The sequence below is a fragment of the Pituophis catenifer genome, unplaced genomic scaffold (genome assembly GCF_029215685.1).
Source record: "Pituophis catenifer annectens isolate HBS135680 unplaced genomic scaffold, rPitCat1.0.hap2 SCAF_1, whole genome shotgun sequence".
Taxonomy (NCBI): Eukaryota; Metazoa; Chordata; class Lepidosauria; order Squamata; family Colubridae; genus Pituophis; species Pituophis catenifer.
Window position 1 is genome coordinate 121646774 of NW_027256881.1, and position 22713 is coordinate 121669486.

The 22713-nt window shown below is 34.7% G+C and overlaps 1 protein-coding gene across 1 annotated transcript in view; it reads left to right on the plus strand.

Annotated features, from left to right (window-relative positions):
• Positions 1–22713, plus strand: part of EYS (eyes shut homolog) — an 871663-nt gene that overhangs the window by 268817 nt on the left and 580133 nt on the right. The window contains exons 14-18 of the mRNA XM_070932259.1: positions 749–871; positions 6233–6337; positions 17784–17906; positions 18480–18593; positions 20323–20436. Of these exons, the coding sequence (XP_070788360.1) occupies positions 749–871; positions 6233–6337; positions 17784–17906; positions 18480–18593; positions 20323–20436 (579 nt within the window). The remainder of the gene's footprint in view (positions 1–748; positions 872–6232; positions 6338–17783; positions 17907–18479; positions 18594–20322; positions 20437–22713) is intronic.

The window sequence follows — 22713 nt, forward strand, 5'->3', positions numbered from 1 at the left end:
TACTTTTCCTCCAATAAGTGAATCAGTGAATGTGTCACCTCCATTTTAGATTGATAGTCAGTGAGTAAAGTCTCCTAGCAAATTTCCTAATTCAGCAGGAAGTTCAACCATCTCTCCAGTTCTAGTAGGATCACCCAATCCTTTATATTACACTGATCCCTCAATCTAGCAATATACTTTGTATTCCTCATATTACTGTACAGCAGGAAAAGAATTGCAAGTAAAATTCTGAATGTCTTTTTCTATCTCATGTTCAGTGGAAATAATACAGAAGAACTCAAAGAGCTTCTTAAAACAAAATAATCATTCAAGTTCTGGATATAGTCAGCTGGCTTCTTATCTGTGAAATAGAGCATTTTTTTAAATGTACCATAGTGAATTGTGAAAATCAATAATTTGAGCAAGAAATATGTTTAAAGTGAGAACATTTCACTTTAATGCTTTTAGAATATAACAGTATGTTTGCCATCAGGACATTTACATGCCGGTCACTTTTGCTGGATGCTCAAGTTCCTTAAAATGTAATACCTGATTAAGGACAAAGGAGAATTTTTTTTTTTTTACTAATGATGGATGAAAAACTTGGCAGAAAAAAAAATTGCTACAAGCCAGGGAAGAACACTATTTTATAGAGTATTTTGATAAGGCTTGATTTATTATTTGCAAAGAGAGAATGAAAGGGGAAAAAAATGATACTGGCATTGATAGGTAATATAATCCCTCCCACCTCTTTTTTTTCCCAATCAAGGATTTGAAGGTCTGAACTGTGAAATCAACTTTGATGACTGTTCCCGCAGCTTCTGCAAAAACAATTCAACGTGTTTAGATCTGGTTGAAGATTATACTTGTGTTTGTCCTCCAGGTTTCACTGGTAAGGTGTTGACTAAGATTGTAAATGAAAGAATAAATAATTAAAGTCTTTATTATTTCCTGCAAAGTTAAATAGCTGGCCGTGATTGCATTTTAGACATAAGTAATGTGCTATTTTGCAGTCAGGGTCATTGATGATGCCCTTTAATTCTCTGATCATAAGAGTTGAAATGCTGATATTATTTTCAAGTTAATTGACAATAAATTTTAAAAAGTACTTTCAATCCATGCTGTAGAAAAGGATTAATAGCTAGTAATGCTATGCAAATTCTTTGAAAGAGGTGGCTTTGAAACAGATAGGAATACATACAGTGCTCTTCTTTTCAAATGGTTAAAGCAGCTATATCTTTCTTTTTTAGACTATGGATGGTTCTGAAAGGCTCTGAACTGTCCGCATAAGTAGGTGGATACAGTTTCTGAAGTAGCTTCATGAGTCTTAAAGAAAGTCTATTGCATGTTCTCCTGCTTTGGTTAAAATACCTCTAGCAAACCTTTAATAACTGGTTCAAGTTACTTATTACTCTCTGATGAGTATGCATTTGTTGTAGAATTTACCATGTGTTTGGTTCATTTTGTGGGTAATCTATGAGGGTACATGCTAGTAAATTTGAAAAAAAAATGGGAATCCATTTTCCTTATCTTCCCATATTATTGTTATTTTATTGCAGTTCATCTCTTTTTGACATACTTTTTTTTTTAAAAAAATCTCTGCCCCTGATCTTTGTCAGTCTTGCTACTGGAGAAACCAATGACTCCTGTGAGAAGATAAATTAAACTTTGTATACAAGGATTATATGAGAATTGACTGAAGATTGCAGTTTGCCCAGCCCTGCTTATTCACAAACAAGAGATGGCCGTTCTACATACAGTGATTTCTTTTTCTTTAAACTTTGAGTAAAGAAAAGTTATTGAGATTCAGTGCAAATGAGGATTTTCCTTTATTTTGGAAGAAGGTACATAATTTTTTTTTTGGGGGGGAGGAGTAGTTAATTGTGTAGTGGTTCAGATGTTAGGCCATGAGTGAGAAGTCCCAGATTTAAATTTACTTTCAGGTATAGAAGCTCATTGAGTTATTTTAAGACAATCACTCTCTCTCAGATTAACCTACATTCACAAAGCTGTTGTAAAAAAAAGTTGGGGGACAGAATGCTACACATGCCACTTTCAGCCCTGAGAGGAAAGAAATATAATACCATATAATGGTAATAATAACAGTAGCAGCAACAAACTGCCAATTAGAATATTGAGGGCTAACAGACATGTGGCTTGTATTTATGTATTTATAGAGTATATTAATCAAACCAGTTGGGCTGTTCTTAGATTTTAATAGGTGTTCCGTTTCAAAAGAAACAGCAACCATTAATTTAAATCTTGTTTATAATGCTCCATCCATTCTCAACTGCTACTGCTGAATTACATTTACTTGGAATATGTGATGAAGATATAGAAGTATACTAATGCTATTATAAATCAAACCAAATCTTTATTATTGCTGCCAAGGCTCTGTAAAGCTATGGAAGAAAGCTCATCTCAGTCTCCCAAAATAGTTTCTGCAGGAAATGGACAAGCAACATGGTTGCATTGTTTAGTTCTTGAAAATAAAGGAACCATGTTGCCTTGGGAAGCAGACTTGCATCTGTGCATCCTTTCAGAGTTTTTCAAAGCCTAATATACATATAAGCTTTTCCTGTCATTCCTTCAAAGGTATAAATGAGGATTAGCTAATAAACTTCTGGAAAAAAAATTATAAGCTTTGTGGAAGTTTGTAAATGAGGTACTTTGTGAAAAACAACTCAGAGTAAATTTCTAAAGAATGCATTGAATTGCATCTTTCATGCCAAATTAAATCAGGCTTGATATAAAAATTTTTATTCTTTAAAATTATTAATATTGAATGCCTGAATGAATCTTTTTACTCAACAAACTATACTTTTGCTTACTTTGTCTAACAAGAAACTTCAGGCCCTCGTACATAATATAAATTAATACACACAGGTATTATTTACCTGCCAAACCATTGGCATCTTCAGTACAATAGTAATCCCTCTTACACACTAAAGCATTTCAATGTGCAGGAATAAATTACAAGCTGTGTGGAAAAATGAGAGTATCTCCTATCCACTGTAGAATCTCTTTTATAAGAGTGTAGGATTTCCTGCTTTCAAAAGATATAAAAACAATAACAAGGACTCTGTGTGTGTGTGTGTGTATGTCTTTGTATGCATCTAGAATAGAAAGGTAGGTGGGTAGATGATAGGGATTAACAGGTTCTGTGGCAATTTGCAAACCCTATGCTTAGCCTTAAGATTAGGAAAAAGGCTTCAGTATAGTTAAAGCTTTGACCCATGGTATTAGTCGATCCCAGCTAGGTAAATAACCAGATCACTTCCTCAGGCAGTTAGCTAGAGATAGAGACATGTCACTGACCTGTCAAAAAACACATGGAAACATATGCATCCCAGTTGATAATTCAACAATTGTGGTTATTTAATAAAGTTGTGGCCAAATTTTAAACTGAGTGGTTCCTGTATTTTGTGCAACTTATGCATACCATATGAGAAAATACAGCACTACAATTAAGACCAGACAGGAACAATATACTATTGTGGGAATTGGAAGGAATTAGAATCCCCCGAAAATGCATGCTCTTTACTACTAGAGGTTCAACATTTCAGGGGTTGTCAAGAGTCTTCTTACACTAGTTTAAACAGTTAATTTCTCCATAAAGAATGAAGAGTAAAGCTAGCAGCAAGTTGCATAAAATTAAAAGGAAAATCAATTATAGTTCAACAACACAATTTTCTCTTCCTGTTAGAAATTAACCAAAGTGCCTTGTTTACATGAAATCAGAGGCATAATTTGCTGAAAGTTTCTCATCTGCAAATAATTAGCACGATTTCTTTAATTAGAATGAAAGCTTAAGAGCTGAAATCATCTGGAGAAAATGTGTTCATTCATCAACTAAGAATAAAGTGAGATGAAATGAGATTTGTTATTTCGTTATGTGATTGCTGCATGGAAATGCTACCAAGTATTATTTATTAATTTCACTCTCAATGGCTTTTATTTTGGGAACAATTTCATAAAAACAATGTGTTTACTTCAGACTAGGGTTATAGATGAATGTTTTTGGCAATAGATTAATGCCTTTTAAAACCAAAGTTGTAATGTGAAACTGAAGATAATGCCAGAAAACGACAAAAAACTACAATAATAAAATGCAGGTACTACCAATTGTGTTCTGCACTGGTCTATAATGGAACATCAACTGAAACATCACTGCAGCAAAATATTCTAATGTTGTAGTAACAAACCATACAAGAATCATTAAAAGAATCATATAGGATGTGTTTGCATACTGAAAACAGTTCTATGGAACCATTATTGCTTTTCACTAGCATCCCAGCAGAACTGCTCTGGGGGAATGAGTGATTGTCTGAAACAAAGGACCACATACTCTAAAGGAGGGAGGGGAAAGAAGAAGGGAAACTTTTGCTGAATGAACAAAAGTTTACTCATGCAGTATTCACTGTAAAAATAAGACATATGGAGTGGGGATGCTGATGGAATCCAATGAAAGAAAATTGTATCTGCTACATGCTTTGAGAGTGACCCCTAGGTAGGCCTTTATACTCATGCAGTGGAGAATGCTTTTGATACCAGTACTGAAATTGTCCCAAAGGTGCTATTTCAAGAGGCAACTGGATTTTCTTTGTTTTCCCCTTGAAGACGTTTTGCTTCTCCCCCAAGAAGCTTCTTCAGTTGCTTCTTGAAAAAGCACCTTTGGGACAACCATGACCTGGATGTCTGAGAATCTCCATAGACATTCAGTATTGAAATTATTGCATGGCTAGTCTAATTAAAGGGTTTCTTTTCTTTCTTTCTTTCTTTTCTCTTTTTGGTGCACAGAATGATTACTAGCAAAAACAAGATGCACCTTCTTTATGCTCTCCTTTAAGCAACAAATTATGTTGAAAACCTGGTTGTCATGTTTTACATTTTCCCTTCTCATCATTGAGATAATCAAAGCCAATTATGAACTGTATTGGGAATGGAGCTTCTGAACCTGTAAGGCAAATTGCATCATCTTCCAGAAAGGGTAAACTCACCATTGCCCAGAGTTAGTATTTGCTAATATTTTTTTATTGCCAACCACAGGAATTTTTCCCCTGTTATGTTGCCTTAGAGCAGGGCTGTCAAACTCCCGGTCCATGGGCTAGATGCGTCACATGCTGGTCACGCCCACACCCGATTTAGCAAAGTGGGGAAAAGTCCTGATACGTCACATGACGATGCTGTGATGACACAAGTTTGACACCCCTGTCTTAGAAAATCAGCTTGTGCAGTGGGTAAAGCAGAAGGCTAGAATCTGGAAGATGGTGAAGTCTAATCTCACCTTAGCATGAAGCTAGTTAGGCAACTTTGTCCCTGTCCAGTCATTCTCTCTCAGCCTTGGGAAGAAGGCAATGGCAAACTACTTCCAAAAATTTGTCAGTAAAACTGAAATGAGTAGTCCAGATAATAACCAGGAATCAAATCTGTTTTGAAGAGAAAAAAATGTTGCCTTATCGTGAAGAAGTCAATTTACGGCCACCATTATAAGTTCCTATCATTGTTTTAGGAAAAATTCTGGCAAAAGGTAGGTTTAAGTAGGGTCAGCCAGGCCTCCTTGATGGTGTTGTACTCATGCTTAATATTTGTGGCTGGAAAGGGCTCACTAGAAACACTAGGTATCATGAAGCAAAGTAGTTATGGTTGCTCTTATTCTTGTATTTGATATGATTTGTACAAAATAGAGTTGTAGCTGAGAAAGAATAGGATCTGGACTCTTGAGATAGTGAATACTACAGTAGTGAATACTACTGTAGCTGTCTAGTACAACTAGACAGCTACAGTAGTAGCTGTCTAGTTGTACTTTAGATTACTCATTCTATCAATATTTAATTGATTGTCACTGGGATCTTTTTTTTCTCTACTTATAATTTAAAACCAAATCACATTTTTTTCAATGTGTCTGGGCTTATAAATATCCTTTTTCTGTTTTGCAAACATGATATTAACTCTAATTATACTGTTGGAAATACAGTTTTCTAACACCCTAAGAAATATATTGTAAACACTTTCTTTTCAGTTTGTATAATCTTGTCTGTAAAACATTTAATTTATTTAACTACTCTTTATAATACATTTTGTTAAAAAAAAAAAAACCCTTTCTTCAAAGCTGTCAGACAAACAAAATACTGTGTTCCCAACCAGGAAAACTTAAATTATGTAGTTGTCACTTGAATTATGAAGTAGCTTTTTTGTTATCCCAAACCTTACATGATTTATAGTTTTAACATTTCATTTTCTTTTCTGTCAGACAAAAACTGTTCAATGGACATTGATGAATGTGCCTTCAAGCCCTGCAAAAATGGAGCCAGTTGCCATAATTTGATTGGCAAATTTTACTGTAACTGCTTGCCAGGTAGGTGCTCAGGTGGTATGTGGGTAGAAGAGTTAGAAAAAAAAATGTTCAGGACAGAAATAAAACTTGTTACCTCAGAAATATTATTTTAGACTCAGATTTGTGGTGTAAATCTCAGCTACCCCCCCCCATCATCCATAGAAGCTGTACAAATGTTCTCTAATATGCAACACGTTTGTTATTACAACAGTGTCCTCTATTTTTGTGAATTTGCTTTCTGACCATGTCTCCTGAACACCTATCTGAAGATGAGATGTTGCATGCAAATGAAGAAAGGCTATTTTATATGAAAATATCAGTCACCTTTCATAAGAAGGTCTTTAAGGATGCTCTGGTTTTTTAGACTTTGGTGAGAGACTGATTTCCAGATGAAATGGTGGAACAATAGTGCTATTTTACATAAGACTTTAGAAGATAAGGAATCATATTTTGTTCTTGTCTTTCAGATCTACAAAGTTTTAAATCATCTTTCGTTTTATCTCTTTTTCCCTTTTTAATGTTAGAAATTTGGAACCACATTTTGAATTTATCACTCAAATAGCACAGTACAAGATAGGGAAACAAATAGTGATGCTAATGTTTGCTGTATTAATTTAGCGGGGTAGGGAAACTGGCAAAATAAAGAAAGGAAATTAAAAACTGGGATACACTTAGATAGAGGAAATAGAGGCAGAGGAAAGAAAAAAAGCAAGTTAAAAGCTGGGATGTGCTTAAGTAGTGACTTACTGGCTGAGCCAAGCAATAGAACAAAAGGAAGCAATTTGCTTGAGGTTGCATCTTGAAGGAAGAAATGGATGAAGATAAACTTGATATCTAAAATATACAGAAAGTTGTTGCTCTGCTAGATTTGGGCTCTGTCTGGTTAGATACATAGGTTAACACTGAGGGTCCATATTCAATATGCTCACAGGTCATTATAGTAAGTGTGTAGGATTTGATTATGTATGTATAAATGCCTACTTGGTCATGGTTGTTACCTTCACAACCTCTTGATTTTTCTAAAACATTACAGGCGCACTTTAGTATAAATATGCCTAAAATGTTATTTTCTGAAGTAGTTGAATTGAATGAGATTATTCTGTTAAGGAAGGATTTTTTTTTCAATGAGTAGAAAAATACTTGATACCTCAAAGGATATTAATAAAAGGTAGCTTTGTTCCTATCCCCATCCTCTTCCTTCAGGTCAACTATTTGGAAAGTTTACCTTTATCAAGCAGATATGCAAGAGGAGGGAGAAAAACTTCTGATAAAGTTTATGAAATTGGCTTCTCTTAGCTTTGGAATTAACTTGTGCTTTTGTTGAAATTTGTAGCACATTCATGTGAATTCAGCCTAGATGTCTGAGGTAAAGGTTAACATGTCAATGAAATGAGCAAACTGATTTCAAAACTACCTGACACAAAATCACTAGGGGATTATCTCTCATTGTGTAAGATACAATACTTTGGGGAATGACATGTTTAATATATTGATGCATCATATTTCAAAGGTCTTTGTTGTACTCTCCAAATTCTTCTATCACAATTCTGCTACCACTCTTCTAAACATTGCAATTATGTACACAATCCAATATATTGGATTTAAGGAGTTTCACCATGTGTGGAATCACAAGGCAGAGAATAGAAAATGATTTTTTTTCATCTGGTTCTATTTTATTATAGACTAAGAAAAGAAAGGAAAACACAAGGGACTTCAAAGAGATGGGACATGGCTGGTATATACTGTAACTCAAGATTGTTTATAAAAAGTATTAGCTTGAAGAATTTTTAGTAATATTAACATATGCTTATAAAAGAAAAAGAGAATGTGAAATAAGAACTAGATAAGAGATTATATTATCCAGGGGGACCTTCACGTTAAGTGAAGTAGCCTTAAAGCAAACGAGAGGGCAATTTTTTTTGTTCCCATTGCCAATATTTGGCTGATGTATATATTTCTTAATAGGCTAATACATTTTGCAGGTCTATGATCTTAAGATCAAATCTTAGGATCTTAATTAACTTTAACTTTATATTAGATATCCTAAATCTAAGGAAATCAATAAGCCTTAATTAGCTGTATCAAACCTTTGAGCAACCATGCCACAAATGGACATGAAGTGGCAGGGCATATTTATTTATTTATTACATTTCTATGGGCCCATCTCCCCTACAAGGTGTCTCTGGGTGACTCTAAGCGACTTCTTCAGCATCAAGATGGATTTGCCATTGGCTGAATGGGTAGCAGACAATGAATCCAGAGTAGGAGAGGGAGCTTTCTGTCAAGTCCTGTGGTATGGATATGCAACTTCAGTCCTGGATCATCAGGCTGAGCTGCTTTGTACCATGTGGTGACATCTTTGTGGCTGACTATTGTTCAAGAGGCCCTATAGCTTTTGAAAGTGAAAAGTAGGGAGACAAAAGTTACTGGCGTGATGGAATGTAGTCTGGATTTTCAGGAGAGAGGAGGGGTATTCCAGAGGAGCAAAAGACAGGAAAGCTTAGAGAGTTTGTGTGGGAGAAAGAGAATGAAGACAATTGTGCAAGTAGTCTGCTTTTAGTTTGGCAAGATTTATTTCTATAGGTGAGGAACAATAAAGGAAATTGCTTAGAAGAACGTCAACATGTCCTTCTTGGTTTTATGGAGCTTGACACTGACTCATATTCTTTAAGATTTTGGATAGGGAGTACATAGCCAGATAAGTACCAGATGAATTGACAAGAGCTATGCAGAATCTTTCAGAAAGGGGATTTCCTTAAGCAGAACTCCCAGCAAAGGCCATCTCTAACTGCATTTTCATACTCAGATAAGGTATTTAAGCAATTGTGCTTTGAGAAATATAGTGTTTCAATGCATCAAGTGGTAAGTCTCTGAGGGAAGCACATGCACATATTTGCATAGGCCTAAACTTAAGTTTAATAACATTCCCCCCCCTTTTTATTTATTTTTTTTTAAATAGTTTTTATTGAATATAAATATTAAAAAAGACATACGTAACATATACACAACGAACATTTATACAACATATACACAAAAAGAATATAATTTCTTCTTAAGCATTTTTTCAGAGTGACGTTCTACAATTCTACTTATAATATATTCCTTCACCTTTCTGTAATCTAATAATATTTTTATTACATATATATGTATCAATCGGTAATATATCCCCTATATTTTTTGTATATTTCTAATTTTTAACCAATTATACCAACTATTCCATATTTTATAATAGTCTGATTCTTCTTTTTCTTGTAATTCTTTGGTTAACCTATCCATTTCAGCGTATTCTAAAATTTTCCCTATTACTTCTGTTTCACTTGGTATTTTTTCTTGTTTCCAATTTCTTGCGTAGGTTATTCTTGCAGCAGTTAATATGTGAATTGTAAGATATTTAATATCCTTAGGGTATGATTTGTTAAATATTCCTAATAAAAATGTTTCTGGTTCTTTTTCAATCTGTGTTTTTGTTATTTGTTCCAACCATTTTTTGATGTTAGACCAAAATTTCTTTGCTGCCGGGCATGTCCACCATAAATGATAGAAAGTCCCTTGTGCCTTTTTGCACTTCCAACAAATTGGGCTATTTTTAGGTTGTATTTTTGCCAATCTGGTTGGAGACATATGCCACCGATAAAACATTTTCAGTTGGTTTTCCTTGTACGCCGTTGCTTTCGTTAACTTTAGGTTTTCCTGCCAGAACTTTTCCCATTTTTCCAAAGGTATTGTGTGTTTGATATTTTGAGCCCACTTAATCATCCCCCCCCCTTTTTAATAGAGGTCTTTGTTCATTCCCCTTTGTGCTTGATACTAGTTGATGGCTGTGGCTAGTACATTCTGAAATACTTTATTACAGTTATGGATTCCTTCCTGTATTTCTGTTCATGATTCAGTGGTTCATTATCCTCTTTTACTAGTTCTTGTGGTACTTGTGTCTCTCCTATAGATCATTCTTTTTGTCGTCCCAAGGCATCTGGTTTTCATCCATTTTAAGTTCTTTTTTTCTATTCAGTTTTTCAACCATTTACTTCAATTGCCCTTCCCACTCCCTTCTAAAACCCAGCTCTTGTCTCTTATCATACATTGTTTGAGATTTTGGTTCCCTGTTCACATTATTTATTTTTCTCTTATTTAGCTTAAATATTGGCTATGACAGCAACCTATGTCACAGTTAGTGACAAAACATACATATGCATCATATGTTCTATGAAGAATTTGACACTTCAATATTATCCAATGAATATTAACATGGTATTAATAATATATAATAAGAATACTTCAAGGATAACAGTATTCCAGAAGGAAATTAAAACTGGTACATTCTTAATCTGCATATAGATTTAGCAGAATACTATAAAAAAAATAACCAAAATATGTGTACTTAATAAATGTGTGATAAACAGAGTAAGAAAAGTAATTTATTCAGTGATAAATTAAGGGTTCTTAATATTTTATATTTTGTTTATAGTAGGATGTTTTCAGATATATGCTTAAAGAATAACATTGCCCTCTTATGCATGTCAACTCTGAAGTGAATCTCAGTGACTTCAGAAGAAGCTGTATCTTAATAAATAGATTTAAGATTGCAGTCTGAATAGATTTATACCAATATATCACTTTCTTCAAAGTAAAGTACTTCTTAACCTTGATCATGTCATCTCAGATCTTTTATTGCTCAAAGTCATATTTTGTGCAAAATCCCGTAATGTTTATTTTCTGTGTCATTCTCCCAAAAAGATGCATAGTATGTTATAGTGCATAAATCTAATTCATGACACATTTTGAAAATGCATGCACTCTTTAAAAGCCGTTAAAAGAGAAGTAGCTTAGAAACGGAAGACTGCAATATGCTGGAAACAGGAGACTTGGATAGCCTTGTGAATCTGTCTATTAGCCATTCAGGCAACCATTTCATTTTATGGGATGTTTCTTAGGCATCCTCAAATATTTTATTTATTATTATTTATTTTATTTGTTTCCTACATTTATTATTTTACAAATAACTCAGCAGATCTAAAATATCTAACTTACCTTCTTCCTCCTGTTTTCTCCACAAGAACTCTATGGGGTGAATTGGGCTGAGAGGGATTGACTGGCCCAAGGTCACTCAGCCGGCTTTCATGTCTAAGGCAGGACTTGAACTCATAGTCCCCTGCAGTGGTGAAATGTAAAATTTGTTACTACCGGTTCTATGGGCATGGCTTGGTGTGTGTGGGGGGGGTAATGTGACTGGGTGGGCATGGCCAACTTTTTTTTTTAAAAGCATTTTTTATACAACCTCTTTGGCCGAAGAGATTGTAAAAAAATGCTTTTAAAAGGCTCTGACGATCCCAGCTGAGCTGCGCAATCATCAGAGGCTTTTTTTTTTTTACTTTTAAAAGCATTTGTAGAAAAAATGCTTTTAAAATTAAAAAAAAAAGCCTCTGATGATCACACGGCTCAGCTGGGCATGGGGGGGGGGGGCAGAGATTTCTGTTACCGGTTCTCCGAACCACCCACCACCATTGCTACCGGATCAAGCGACCTGGTCCGAACAGGGAGCATTTCATCCCTGATCCCCTGATCTTTAGCCTGGGGCCTTATTCACTAGACCAAACTGGTTTGATCAAGAAAACTGACCAAGATAGCTTCTGAGAGAAATTAATCTCCCCTTCCTGCTGACAGGGAACTGTTGCTGAAAGACTAAGCAATTTATAGTGGCCGACTGGCAGAAATGAATGAGTTCTAACTGCTAAAATGCACTTCTATTTTTTTTTTTTTACTTTCAATTTAACATTCAATGTACCATTTAGTAAAAAGCTGGGATGTTCAATAAGTATCCCCAGTATATTCCAGTTCTGTTAACCAATCAATCTAGTGCACTGCTGATTTTATTTTATTTTTTTGTCAGAGAAAAGAAATGGTGTCAAATATTATTAGTAAAGCTTTTTCGGTCCCAACAATTACAATGCTTTCCTTTGGTTTTGTAGATCGTTTAGATACTAGTGTAAACAGTGCACGAGAAAACATTTAAGTAACCTACAGAATTGAGACTGGCTCAGATCTTTCCTCTAAAACAAAACAAAAATCACATCTGTCTTTTTTTGTACTTTTAATTTCTTTGTTCTAGTTCTGTCCAGACAACTATTGTAACTCACTTCTGTACCTTTTTTTAAAATTAGGATTTGCTACTGGTTTAACAATTAACAATTAAAGCCAGCTCTTCTTATCCAGTCTTGCTATCAATCTTTTTTTTTTTAATTTATCTCTTCAGACAAAAACAAAACAAAACAAAAACAACATTTTATTTATTTATTTACAGAGATTAGATATTATCTAATGCCAGGGTGTGTTGAAAGACTGCAATATGGTTTCTAATCTATTATAAAGTGCTGCTCAGTTGCATAAAATTTGACTGAAAATTCCAAAAACTGTTAAGGATAAATAACAAAGAGGAAATAGAAGAGGTACACCCTCTGGATTGTAGATTATCATCAGATAGCTTTATCAGAAGATTTTTGCTGTATTACTCTGATAATATGATGCACAGCAATACAGAAGAATAAAAACAGATCCGTGTCTTTCTCACTTTTGTTCATCAATATGTCTTTTTTTATACAAATTATCTTACAAATTAATTATTGTCAGTGAATTGCTACCTAAAAGGAATAGTATGATAATTATGACGGTTATCATGAAAAACAGTGTGCCTTTGCTCTTCTATGTTGACAGAATTCAAATATATAATATCTATTTCTCTATTTTTATGATAGTGTATATATTCTTTAATGAATAACAGCCTTTTAAATCAGGGGCAGTTTCTTCTTGTCATTGATGGAAAATTGACAATATACAATTTATTTCCATATGTCGGTATCTGCATTCCAGATCTTATATTTAAATAACAATTGCATCTGAACTTTTGAAAGGTGAAATAATTCAACTCTTTTACTTGAAATAATAAAAAAACCCAGGAACTGATTTCTAATTGGTTGTCAATGATCAACATGTGTAACAGTACTATTTTGCATTACATTTTTTTTCAGTAATGAGATATAAAGGAGAATAACTTGTTGCGAAAGAATATATGAATTATAATAGAATATATTGAAAGGGTGGGAATGTATAACAGGTGTTAACTGAGCAAATTACAATGTATAATTCTTGAAGAATTTAGTCAGTGTTTACTCATAGGGAAAACTACATTTACACATGTGCAATTTTCACTCCCAGCCTCACTTCCACAAAATAAAAATAATGTTATCATATTGATCCACTATTATGCCTGCAGGTTATTCCTCTGTGTTCAGGGACCAAATCCTTCCAGACATGAATGCTTGGAGCAAAATTAGCTCAGTTTGGTTTAAAAAATAATTTTCTATTGCATTCGTTTTCTGGAAGACAGACTGCTTTTTATTCAGTATAACTGACTTACAAATGAGCATACTTATTAATGATAAAGACTTCACTCTGCATTATTCAGTCACCATAGAAAAGTGACATACCGCAGATAGGAAATCAGAATATTTCCAGGTTCTGTCTGTGTCTAACTTTGCTTTTATAGTACATCTGAGAAGAAGCAGGTTGAATTCAGGGACCTAAGAGCAATTATTCTGGATGCAAAAAAAGAGTATGAAAGTCCTGCAGTAGCGATAGTGATTTCCAAATTTACTGAAGGCAAAGAATCTTTCTCCTCACCTCCTCAAAGAAGGAGGTCTAGGTTTAAGGGAAAGTCTAAGAAGGCTCAAGTGGGGCAATTATTTTCATAGCTTCAGGTTCATGCAATTTTTCATTAGATTCCACTGTATAATTTCATCTTTTCTTGTTGTTGATTCTTCAGATTACTCAGTCTGGAAAAACAGGTGAATGGGAGGGGGTGGTGGAAACCCCTTAAATAAGATCATCTTGGTTTTGTTTAGTGTAAAATGGAATAGGAAGAAAGTTGAATAAACTTTTAAGATTCAGTTATTCTATGTTTTTTGGGAGTGAGGGAGAATCAATTATGTGACATTAAGTCATTGTCAACTCCTAGCGACCTCATAATAGATACGGCATTCCTGCAATCTCTGCTGTGCCTGTTTCTTGACATGACCTAGCCTAAAGGGCTTACAAGCATTCTGTAGATAAAGCATCTGATATTAATGGATCTTTGCCTGGTTTGAAAACTGTCATATCATTAAATGCCAGCAATAATCATTGTACCAGAGGTGAAATCCAGCAGGTTCTGACGGAAATCTAGCGGAAATTTTAAGCAGTTCGGAGAACCGGTAGCGGAAATTTTGAGTAGTTCAGAGAACCAGCAAATACCACCTCTGGCTGGCCCCAGAGTGGGGTGGGAATGGAGATTTTGTAATATCCTTCCCCCAGGAGTGGGGAGGGAATGGGGATTTTGCAGTATCCTTCCCCTGCCATGCCCATCAAGCCACGCCCACCAAGCCACACCATGCCCCCTCAAACCATGCCCACAGAACCAGTAGTAAAAAAAATTGGATTTCACCACCCCTGGTTGAGTGTAAATAGATCCTTCCTTAAGTATGGTGATTTAATTTAATTTAATTTAATTTAATTTAATTTAATTTAATTTAATTTAATTTAATTTAATTTAATTTAATTTAATTTAATTTAATTTAATTTAATTTAATTTAATTTAATTTAATTTAATTTAATTTAATTTAATTTAATTTAATTTAATTTAATTTAATTTAATTTAATTTAATTTAATTTAATTTATTATATTTATATGCTGCCTCTCTCTGAAGACTCAGGGCGGCTCACAATACAACCAAGGATGGACATTAGACATAGTCTTTAGGAGGCAATACCCACAGCCACTTGGTCTTGTCTGGATTAAGTCTGAGCCTGTTGACTCCCATCCAGACCCTCACAGCCTCCAGGCACCGGCACATCACATCCACCGCATCACTGAATTGACGCAGGGTAGAGAACTCTGATTGGTTTCCTGAATAAATGTTTATTTCATGTAGAAACATATGAAATTGTTTGCATCCAAATGAGTTTTCTATCAAGCAGTCATTTGTTCAGTAATTGGCTAATGCACAGAGCAATGCACCAGGTAGATAGGACTATTCCTGGACCAAAACAACTCCCAGGTCATCCTTGGAAGCATATGTACAAAAAACACAGAATTGCAATACAGGTGAAGTATGTAAAGTATTATAGCCAGTGGTGGGATTCAGCCAATTCGCACCACTTCGGGAGAACCGGTTGTTAACTTTCTAAGTAGTTTGGTGAACTGGTTGTTGGAAAAAATCATTAGGGCAGAGAACCAGTTGTTAAATTATTTGAATCCCACCACTGATTATAGCCTTATCTCATGCTTACTTACTTAAACATTTAAAAATTGTGTTTATAGTATTCAATTGTATATTCTAATCTGTTTTCAATTCACAATTTATAGTGTTTCCCTTAATATTAAGAACCCTTATATAAAGATCTTAGAGTTTTAATATTATAATGTTTTGTTGATAATGGTAGAAATTAGCAGTGGTGGGTTTCACATTTTGTTCGACCTGAGCGCACGCCCCTGGTTTGCACATGTGCCTGCCTTCCGTGCATGCGCCTGGCTTTCCGCCATGCACTTTGCTCACTTGTGCGTGCCTTCCACGCATGCACCTAGCTTCAAAAACAGATGGCATAGAGCCAGGGCAGATAGGTGCTGATTTCTGCTACCAGTTCAGGTGAACTGGTCCGAACCGGCTGAATATCACCTCTGGAGTTTAGGTATGTTTTGTATCTCACAGGTTTTCATATTTCACATACTTATAATAGGTGTAGTTGTACTACAAGTAGTTTCGTATCATATTGGTGTCTTTCCATTTTAAAGTCAACCAGCCACCTACTGTGGGGTTCTGTGCCTATGATTTTACATGCCTAGTTATAAAATATAGGTTTGTGTTTAGGTTTTATTCTGTTGTAATTATTTATAAATGATGGGTTTCATTTATCTTATATGTCATCATTCTCACCTTTTATTTGATTATATGATCTGAAGACAAATATTTCATGTTTTATTTTTTGGAGGGTAGAATTCCAATAGTAGCCTCAAATTTCTACAGTAGGTATTTCCTTTTTCAAACAATTGTCCTGTAAATAAGGTTCTTTACCAAATCTGAGATAATGGTAAGTATGCAGCAAACAGCACAGTTACTATCCAGATTTCTTTGTTGAATTCTATATCTTTTGAAACAATTGAATGTAGTCTTAGAAAGAGGGGACTGGGAAAATGATGTTTCACAGTTAATAGATAAGTATATATGTACACTAGAATGGAAAAGATTTAGATGTAAGATTAAGTGTATACAGCTAAAAATTAAATGTAATGGTTAAGGCCAAATGTAATATCAGCAAAAGACTTTGCTTGCTTGTTAACTATCATAGATATCAGTGGGCAATGAGGTAGGACAAAAATAATAAGGCGATGAATAAAAATGCCATTATGTTGTTATGTGAATTCTTTCCCTGTACCTGCTTCTAACATTGTGATGCAATTACAGAAGAGTGGAGTTTGCTTCATGAAGTCACAACTAGAGAACATATCAGCCTATTTCATTCTTGTACTTACTTGATTTCAATCTATACAGCTACCCACTCACCAAGTGAGTAGGAATTCATCAGGCATTAACTGATAAAGAACTAGTGAACTTTTCATCCTAAGGGTGTTTATAACTAAAGAAGGATCACAATTTATAGATGGAGGAGTTCTTATAAGACAGAATCTGCAGCAAAGGCTAAATGAGCATAGAACTGGAACAGTGTCATTCAGATAGCACTACATTCTTATTTATTTATTTATTTATTTATTTATTTATTTATTTATTTATTTATTTATTTATTTATTTATTTATTTATTTATTGGTTCAATTTATATGCCGCCCTTTTCCGGAGACTCAGGGTGACTTACAATGTGTTAAGCAATAGCCTTCATACTTTTGTATATACCTGCTTAGTAGGGCTTTTGCCCCCCACCCCCCTAAGCGGTGTTCTTTTTTATACAAAGTCAGCTTATTGCCCCCACAAACCGGGTCCTCATTTTACTTACCTCAAAAGGATGGAAGGCTGAGTCAACCTTGAGCCTGGTGAGATTTGAACTTGCAGTAATTGCAGGCAGCTGGTGTTACTTAACAGTGCTTTAGTCTGCTGCGCTACCATGGACCAACATCCTTCACATAAATTATGGTCTCAGGACACTATGAGTAATTCTATTTCCTATATATTCAAGATCAATTTGTAGCACATTGGCCAACTACTGATATCTGTACCCAAAACTGATCATACCTTCCCCTTCCCTCCTGTGTTGACAGTAGAGGGTGAGTGAAAAAAAAAATCTAGTTGAAAACATAATTAAATTAGTTCAGTTTAAAATTTGTAAATATAATACCACTCACTTTTTTTTGTTCTTTAGTTTACTGAACAGTATCCTTTTTCTCACAGTCTTTTAATATACATTTATATTTGCTTTTACTGTAAATAGGTTTTCTGGGTGAACTCTGTGAATCAAAGGAGGATAGTTGTCTCTCCCAGCCCTGTGGAACTACCAGCCTCTGTCAGGAAGACCTGGATGGCTATAGCTGTTTCTGTGCACCTGGTTTTATAGGTATGCTTGAATTTAAATATAATCAAACCTATTGATGCAACTTATTTTTTAAAGACCTCTTAGCAGCTTTTAATTCTCAATCAGTTGGATAGAAGAGAACAGGTTTCAGTTCAACCATGACAAGACTGATATTTTAAACACCCCCAGTTCTCTTACTTTTTAACTGGTGCATGGTTTGGGGATCCTATTGCTCAAATCATCCCCCATGTGGCAGATGTAGCTAGGGCAACTTTGCACTGGCTTGCCTTGTGTATTAATGTGCCTGTTTCTGAGACTATGGGGACTGTACATGTGGGCAAATTTGGGGGTGGGCGGAGAAGCGGACCACTCTGGCTGAACGGAAATGGTGGTCTGTGCTTCCAGGTTGACTGGTGTCATCTGAATCTTGCAAGCAGAGAAATTATGACTCTCTGACAGGAAAATATCCCCTAAGGCTCAAACTCCTAATGTTACAGTACCTTCTTTTTCTTGCTCCTCCCAACTTTGCTGTTCTTAACTGCTCTTGTCGTTGTTGTTCGTAACCGCTCTGCCCAATTATGTTTCTCACGAACAAAATCCTTCACTTTCTGTCAGGTGTGAACTGTGACATAGAAGTGAATGGGTGCCTAAGTGGTCCATGTCACAATGGGGCTACATGCATCAATCAACTTAATGCTTTCAACTGCCTGTGTTCTAGTGGATTTGAAGGTAACAAAAAAAAAATACAGGTACAGATTTTAAGAGATCAGTCTACAATTACCAATCTTTAAAACACAATAGTGTCCAGTAAATCTATCCTATTCTTCTTTGTGAGCCATAATAATTACTGGGTTCAAGTCCTTGTCTCATGTCAAATTTGCTCCAAGCTACAATTGTATCCAAGCAGCATTTTATTCCTTTCTACCTTAAAATAGACAATACTTTCCTGGGTATTACAGTAGTTGTTAAATAAATCATTTCCATTTTTATCCTGAAAAAAGTGTCAATCATCTTTAAATTAGGACATACATTTATCTAACTTATCTTGAAATAAATAATATTGATCTTTATTCATTGGATTGGATCCGATATAAGTCTTCTGTGGCTAGAAGGCTTTCGTGTTGCTGTTGCTTTGATCAAGTAAATGTTTCTCTGCTGAATCTGCTTTAGAGGGTGGGGAAAGAGCTTCTAGTGAGGGAGTAGAAGAGGAGTCTAGAAAGAAAGCAGAAAGCTGAAAATCAGCGTCCCCTTTTTTCAATGAGAGTCTTCTCGCCTCAGATACATACAAGAAATACATTCCCCTATAACGATTGTGCATTCAGTATCATCCAAGTGCTTGCAAATAGAATTACTCCACATGAGAGATAGTTCTGATTTAATCTAGCTTTTCTTTCCCATAGAAAAATCCAACATACATCTTTATACACTCACCTTCATACTGACTGCAAGCACTTCTGCTGGGTCTATTATATGGGTTGAATTGAAGGAATGTGGCTAATGAACATGATACCCTCTCCTCACATCATGAGAAATATTTGTTTCTATATTTCTTTGAACACAAACTTTAAGCAGCCATGAGCTTAAAGAATGAAGGACAAAAAATTAATGAGGCTAAAGCAAGGGTGAAATCGAGCAGGTTCTGACAGGTTCTGGAGAATCAGTAGTGGAAATTTTGAGCAGTTTGGAGAACCAGTAGCGGAAATTTTGAATAGTTCGGAGAACCAGCAAATACTACATCTGGCTGGCCCCAGAGTAGGGTGGGAATGGAGATTTTGGTATCCTTCCCCTGCCATGCCCACCAAGCCACACCCACAGAACTGGTAGGAAAAAATTTGGATTTCACCACTGGGCTAAAGTAATAGTAATTGAAGCAAGAAAAGCTGGGAATCTTTTCAATTAAATTCCTTGTGTATCGAATCATACTTGACCAATAAAGTATTCTATTCTTTAAAAAAAATCTGTCCAAAAAGCATTCCTTAAGGCATATTAGGCAGGAAATTTCTGTAAATATTCTAATGTATTTTCACATCTGAAATTTTGTTACCCCATCCCTCCTTTGGTGAGAACTCATTTGCTGCCTTAACAAAACCAGAAGGAAGGTTTTCCTTGATGTCACTGCAAATCCATTCTATTCTATTTCAATGTCAATTCTTTTTTATTCTTTATTGATGCAAATTGATAAAGAAATTGGTTGCTATATATCTTGAGAATCAATTCAGTGTCTCTGAAGACTACTTTTCTTTTTGTGCCCTCTTAGCACATCAGTGTAACAGCTCAAATAATAAAGTGTCTCCAGAATGCTTTAGTGAGACAGGTTGAACTTATAATCATACTACTGACAGAATGTTCTCAACAGTGAGTTACTTTACAGGAGCATGCCAAATAAAACTATACTCTTAATCAAATGTTTGGCTTCTGTAAGGTATTGCCTTTTTCTCCCTCTCCAATCGCTATATAGGTACACTTTGTGAAATCAACACAAATGAATGTCACTCCAACCCTTGTATCCATAATGGAACCTGTATGGATCTTATCAATGGATATAGCTGTATCTGCTTATCTGGCTTTGCTGGTAAGTGGCATGAATCCTTTCCTAGGAAATTCCAATCTCCAAGGATTATCACACGGTTATTAATTTTGGGCATGCTTGGGTTATATGCCATAATTTAATGTTTATTTGAATCCTCAGCAAACCTTGTAAACTTTATGTAAAGTTAATTTTACATGGAAAAGATTTTAAATATTTTCTTGCCTGTAATCATAACATATTCTTTCACTTTTCTTTTGTGTATCTCCTCTTAATAAAATTATGTCATTATTATTTTATAATACATGACCAGCTTGGTTATAGAAATATAGCAGTAAGGGATCAAAGGATCTTGAAATTTCCCACATAAACTGCATGTGGACAAAAGAAGAAACTCCATCTTATTTTGCATAAGAGATGGAATTTTTGAGATGGAATTTTTATCCTGTAATGATCCTCCAGTGGAGAAAATAATAAAAGCAATACCTTAAAATCTACTCACTGGGTGTGGTGAGGTTTAAGATTTAGAATGTACTTAAAAAGAATTCTTTAAATGAAGCCTATGGCGTATATGACAACTCTTTTTACCAATCAGAAAAGAATATTTTTAGGCATCTGGCTTGTACCATTCCAAAACAACATTGTGCTTAAACTTTGTAGGTCAAGTATTTAAATTTCTAGACTCACAGTATCTTCTATCATGATTCTTCAGCTTTCTGAACTACCTGTATATCCAAATTTCCTTAACATATAACCTGCTTAAATAATTTGTGCTTACTTGTGCTTGTTTTTGACCTTTGATATCTGAACCTTCAAATAATTCCAAACTATATATCTTGTGATTGCTGTAGCCAGAATTAGGGTGTAAGAGACTAAAATCATGTAAACATTTGCATTGTGTAGCATGTACTTACTTGATTCTGATGTTTGTGTATTCATTCAGTGAATGTCATAGTCTTCAGACTGGATCTTTTCTGATTGTTTGAGTTCTATCCAAAAGTCTAAGTATCATGGAATTATCATTGTAGTATGTAGCAAGTTCTAAACAAAAGTTTATTCCAAACTTCCAAAGTATTTAAGTACAAAGTTCCAAATATTTTGTAAATCTCTTTAGTGTTATCATAAATAAATTATTAAACATAAATTAAATACAGGCATGATAGGGAAGCAGTTTTGAAGTTCAAATACAATTTAGGGTCCAGTTTATTTGAAATAAACTGGGAATAATATTACAACAACATATTACAAATAGCACTATTATTGCTATTTAAACTCTGTAGTATCCTAGCCTGGGCACTTGTAGCTTTGAGATGTACAGTGGGTGAAAATACTTCCTTTTTTGAAGAATTGACACATAGCTACCTAGTCATTAAAAATAAATGTTATGAACAATAAAAGAAAAAAAAAACTTCCTTTCAATTTTAGACAAATGCCCCAATGAATTAAATCACAGGATACTTAAACATCAGATTCCTTGAAAACCTATCAAGGCATAAATCTATGATACAGAAAGTCTAAGATAGGACAACATTTTAAGAATTAAGTTTGCTTTGCACAAGTACAATTAACTTCAGACGCAGAAGGTCCTAGAAACATTCTGCATAACTCATAGTGCCCTGTTAGATACTTCATCTGATAGGCTTACTGTGATCTTCCCTTTTCTGTGTCTTTGCCAGCAGAATTTGCAAGAAAAACAGAGAAAGGAAACTGGAGATTTGATTCCAACCTTTGTTGTAGCATCTGTTGTCAACATTGTCTGCCTTCAAGAAAAAGCTCAAAGCTGAGCTTTTCCAGAGGGTTTTAGAGGCCTAATGCCATATGTTGCATTTGAGCTTTATTTGTCTTATTTTTATACTGTTTTATTTTACCATATTTCTTTCTCTTTGGAGTTGCTGAGATTGCTATGATTGCATCAGTGTACAAATAATAAACAAATCTTTCAAATAAACTTTTGATTTTTGTCTTGTTAATGAATTTAACATGAAAGTTTTAAAAAAAATCACCAGATTCCATAGGGAAGATAAGAAATTAAAATAACTCTTCAAGTTCTCCATAATGGCCAATTGCAACATTCACTTCCTGAAAAGTTGGAAGAGCTATACTAGCTGTTGTTTTGACTTTCTTTTCACCTCTAGGACAATCTTCATAGTTTACTATTAAAAATAAACTTGTTATATATTCTCAGCAAGCTTCTTTTGCCTCCCAAATAACTTATTGAAGTACTCTGAAATGCTCATTAGAGAAACCTAAATTATACAACTTGTGGTCCTATATATTCAAAAAAGAATCTCATTTCTAGCCCACTTGATGATTGAAGTGTTC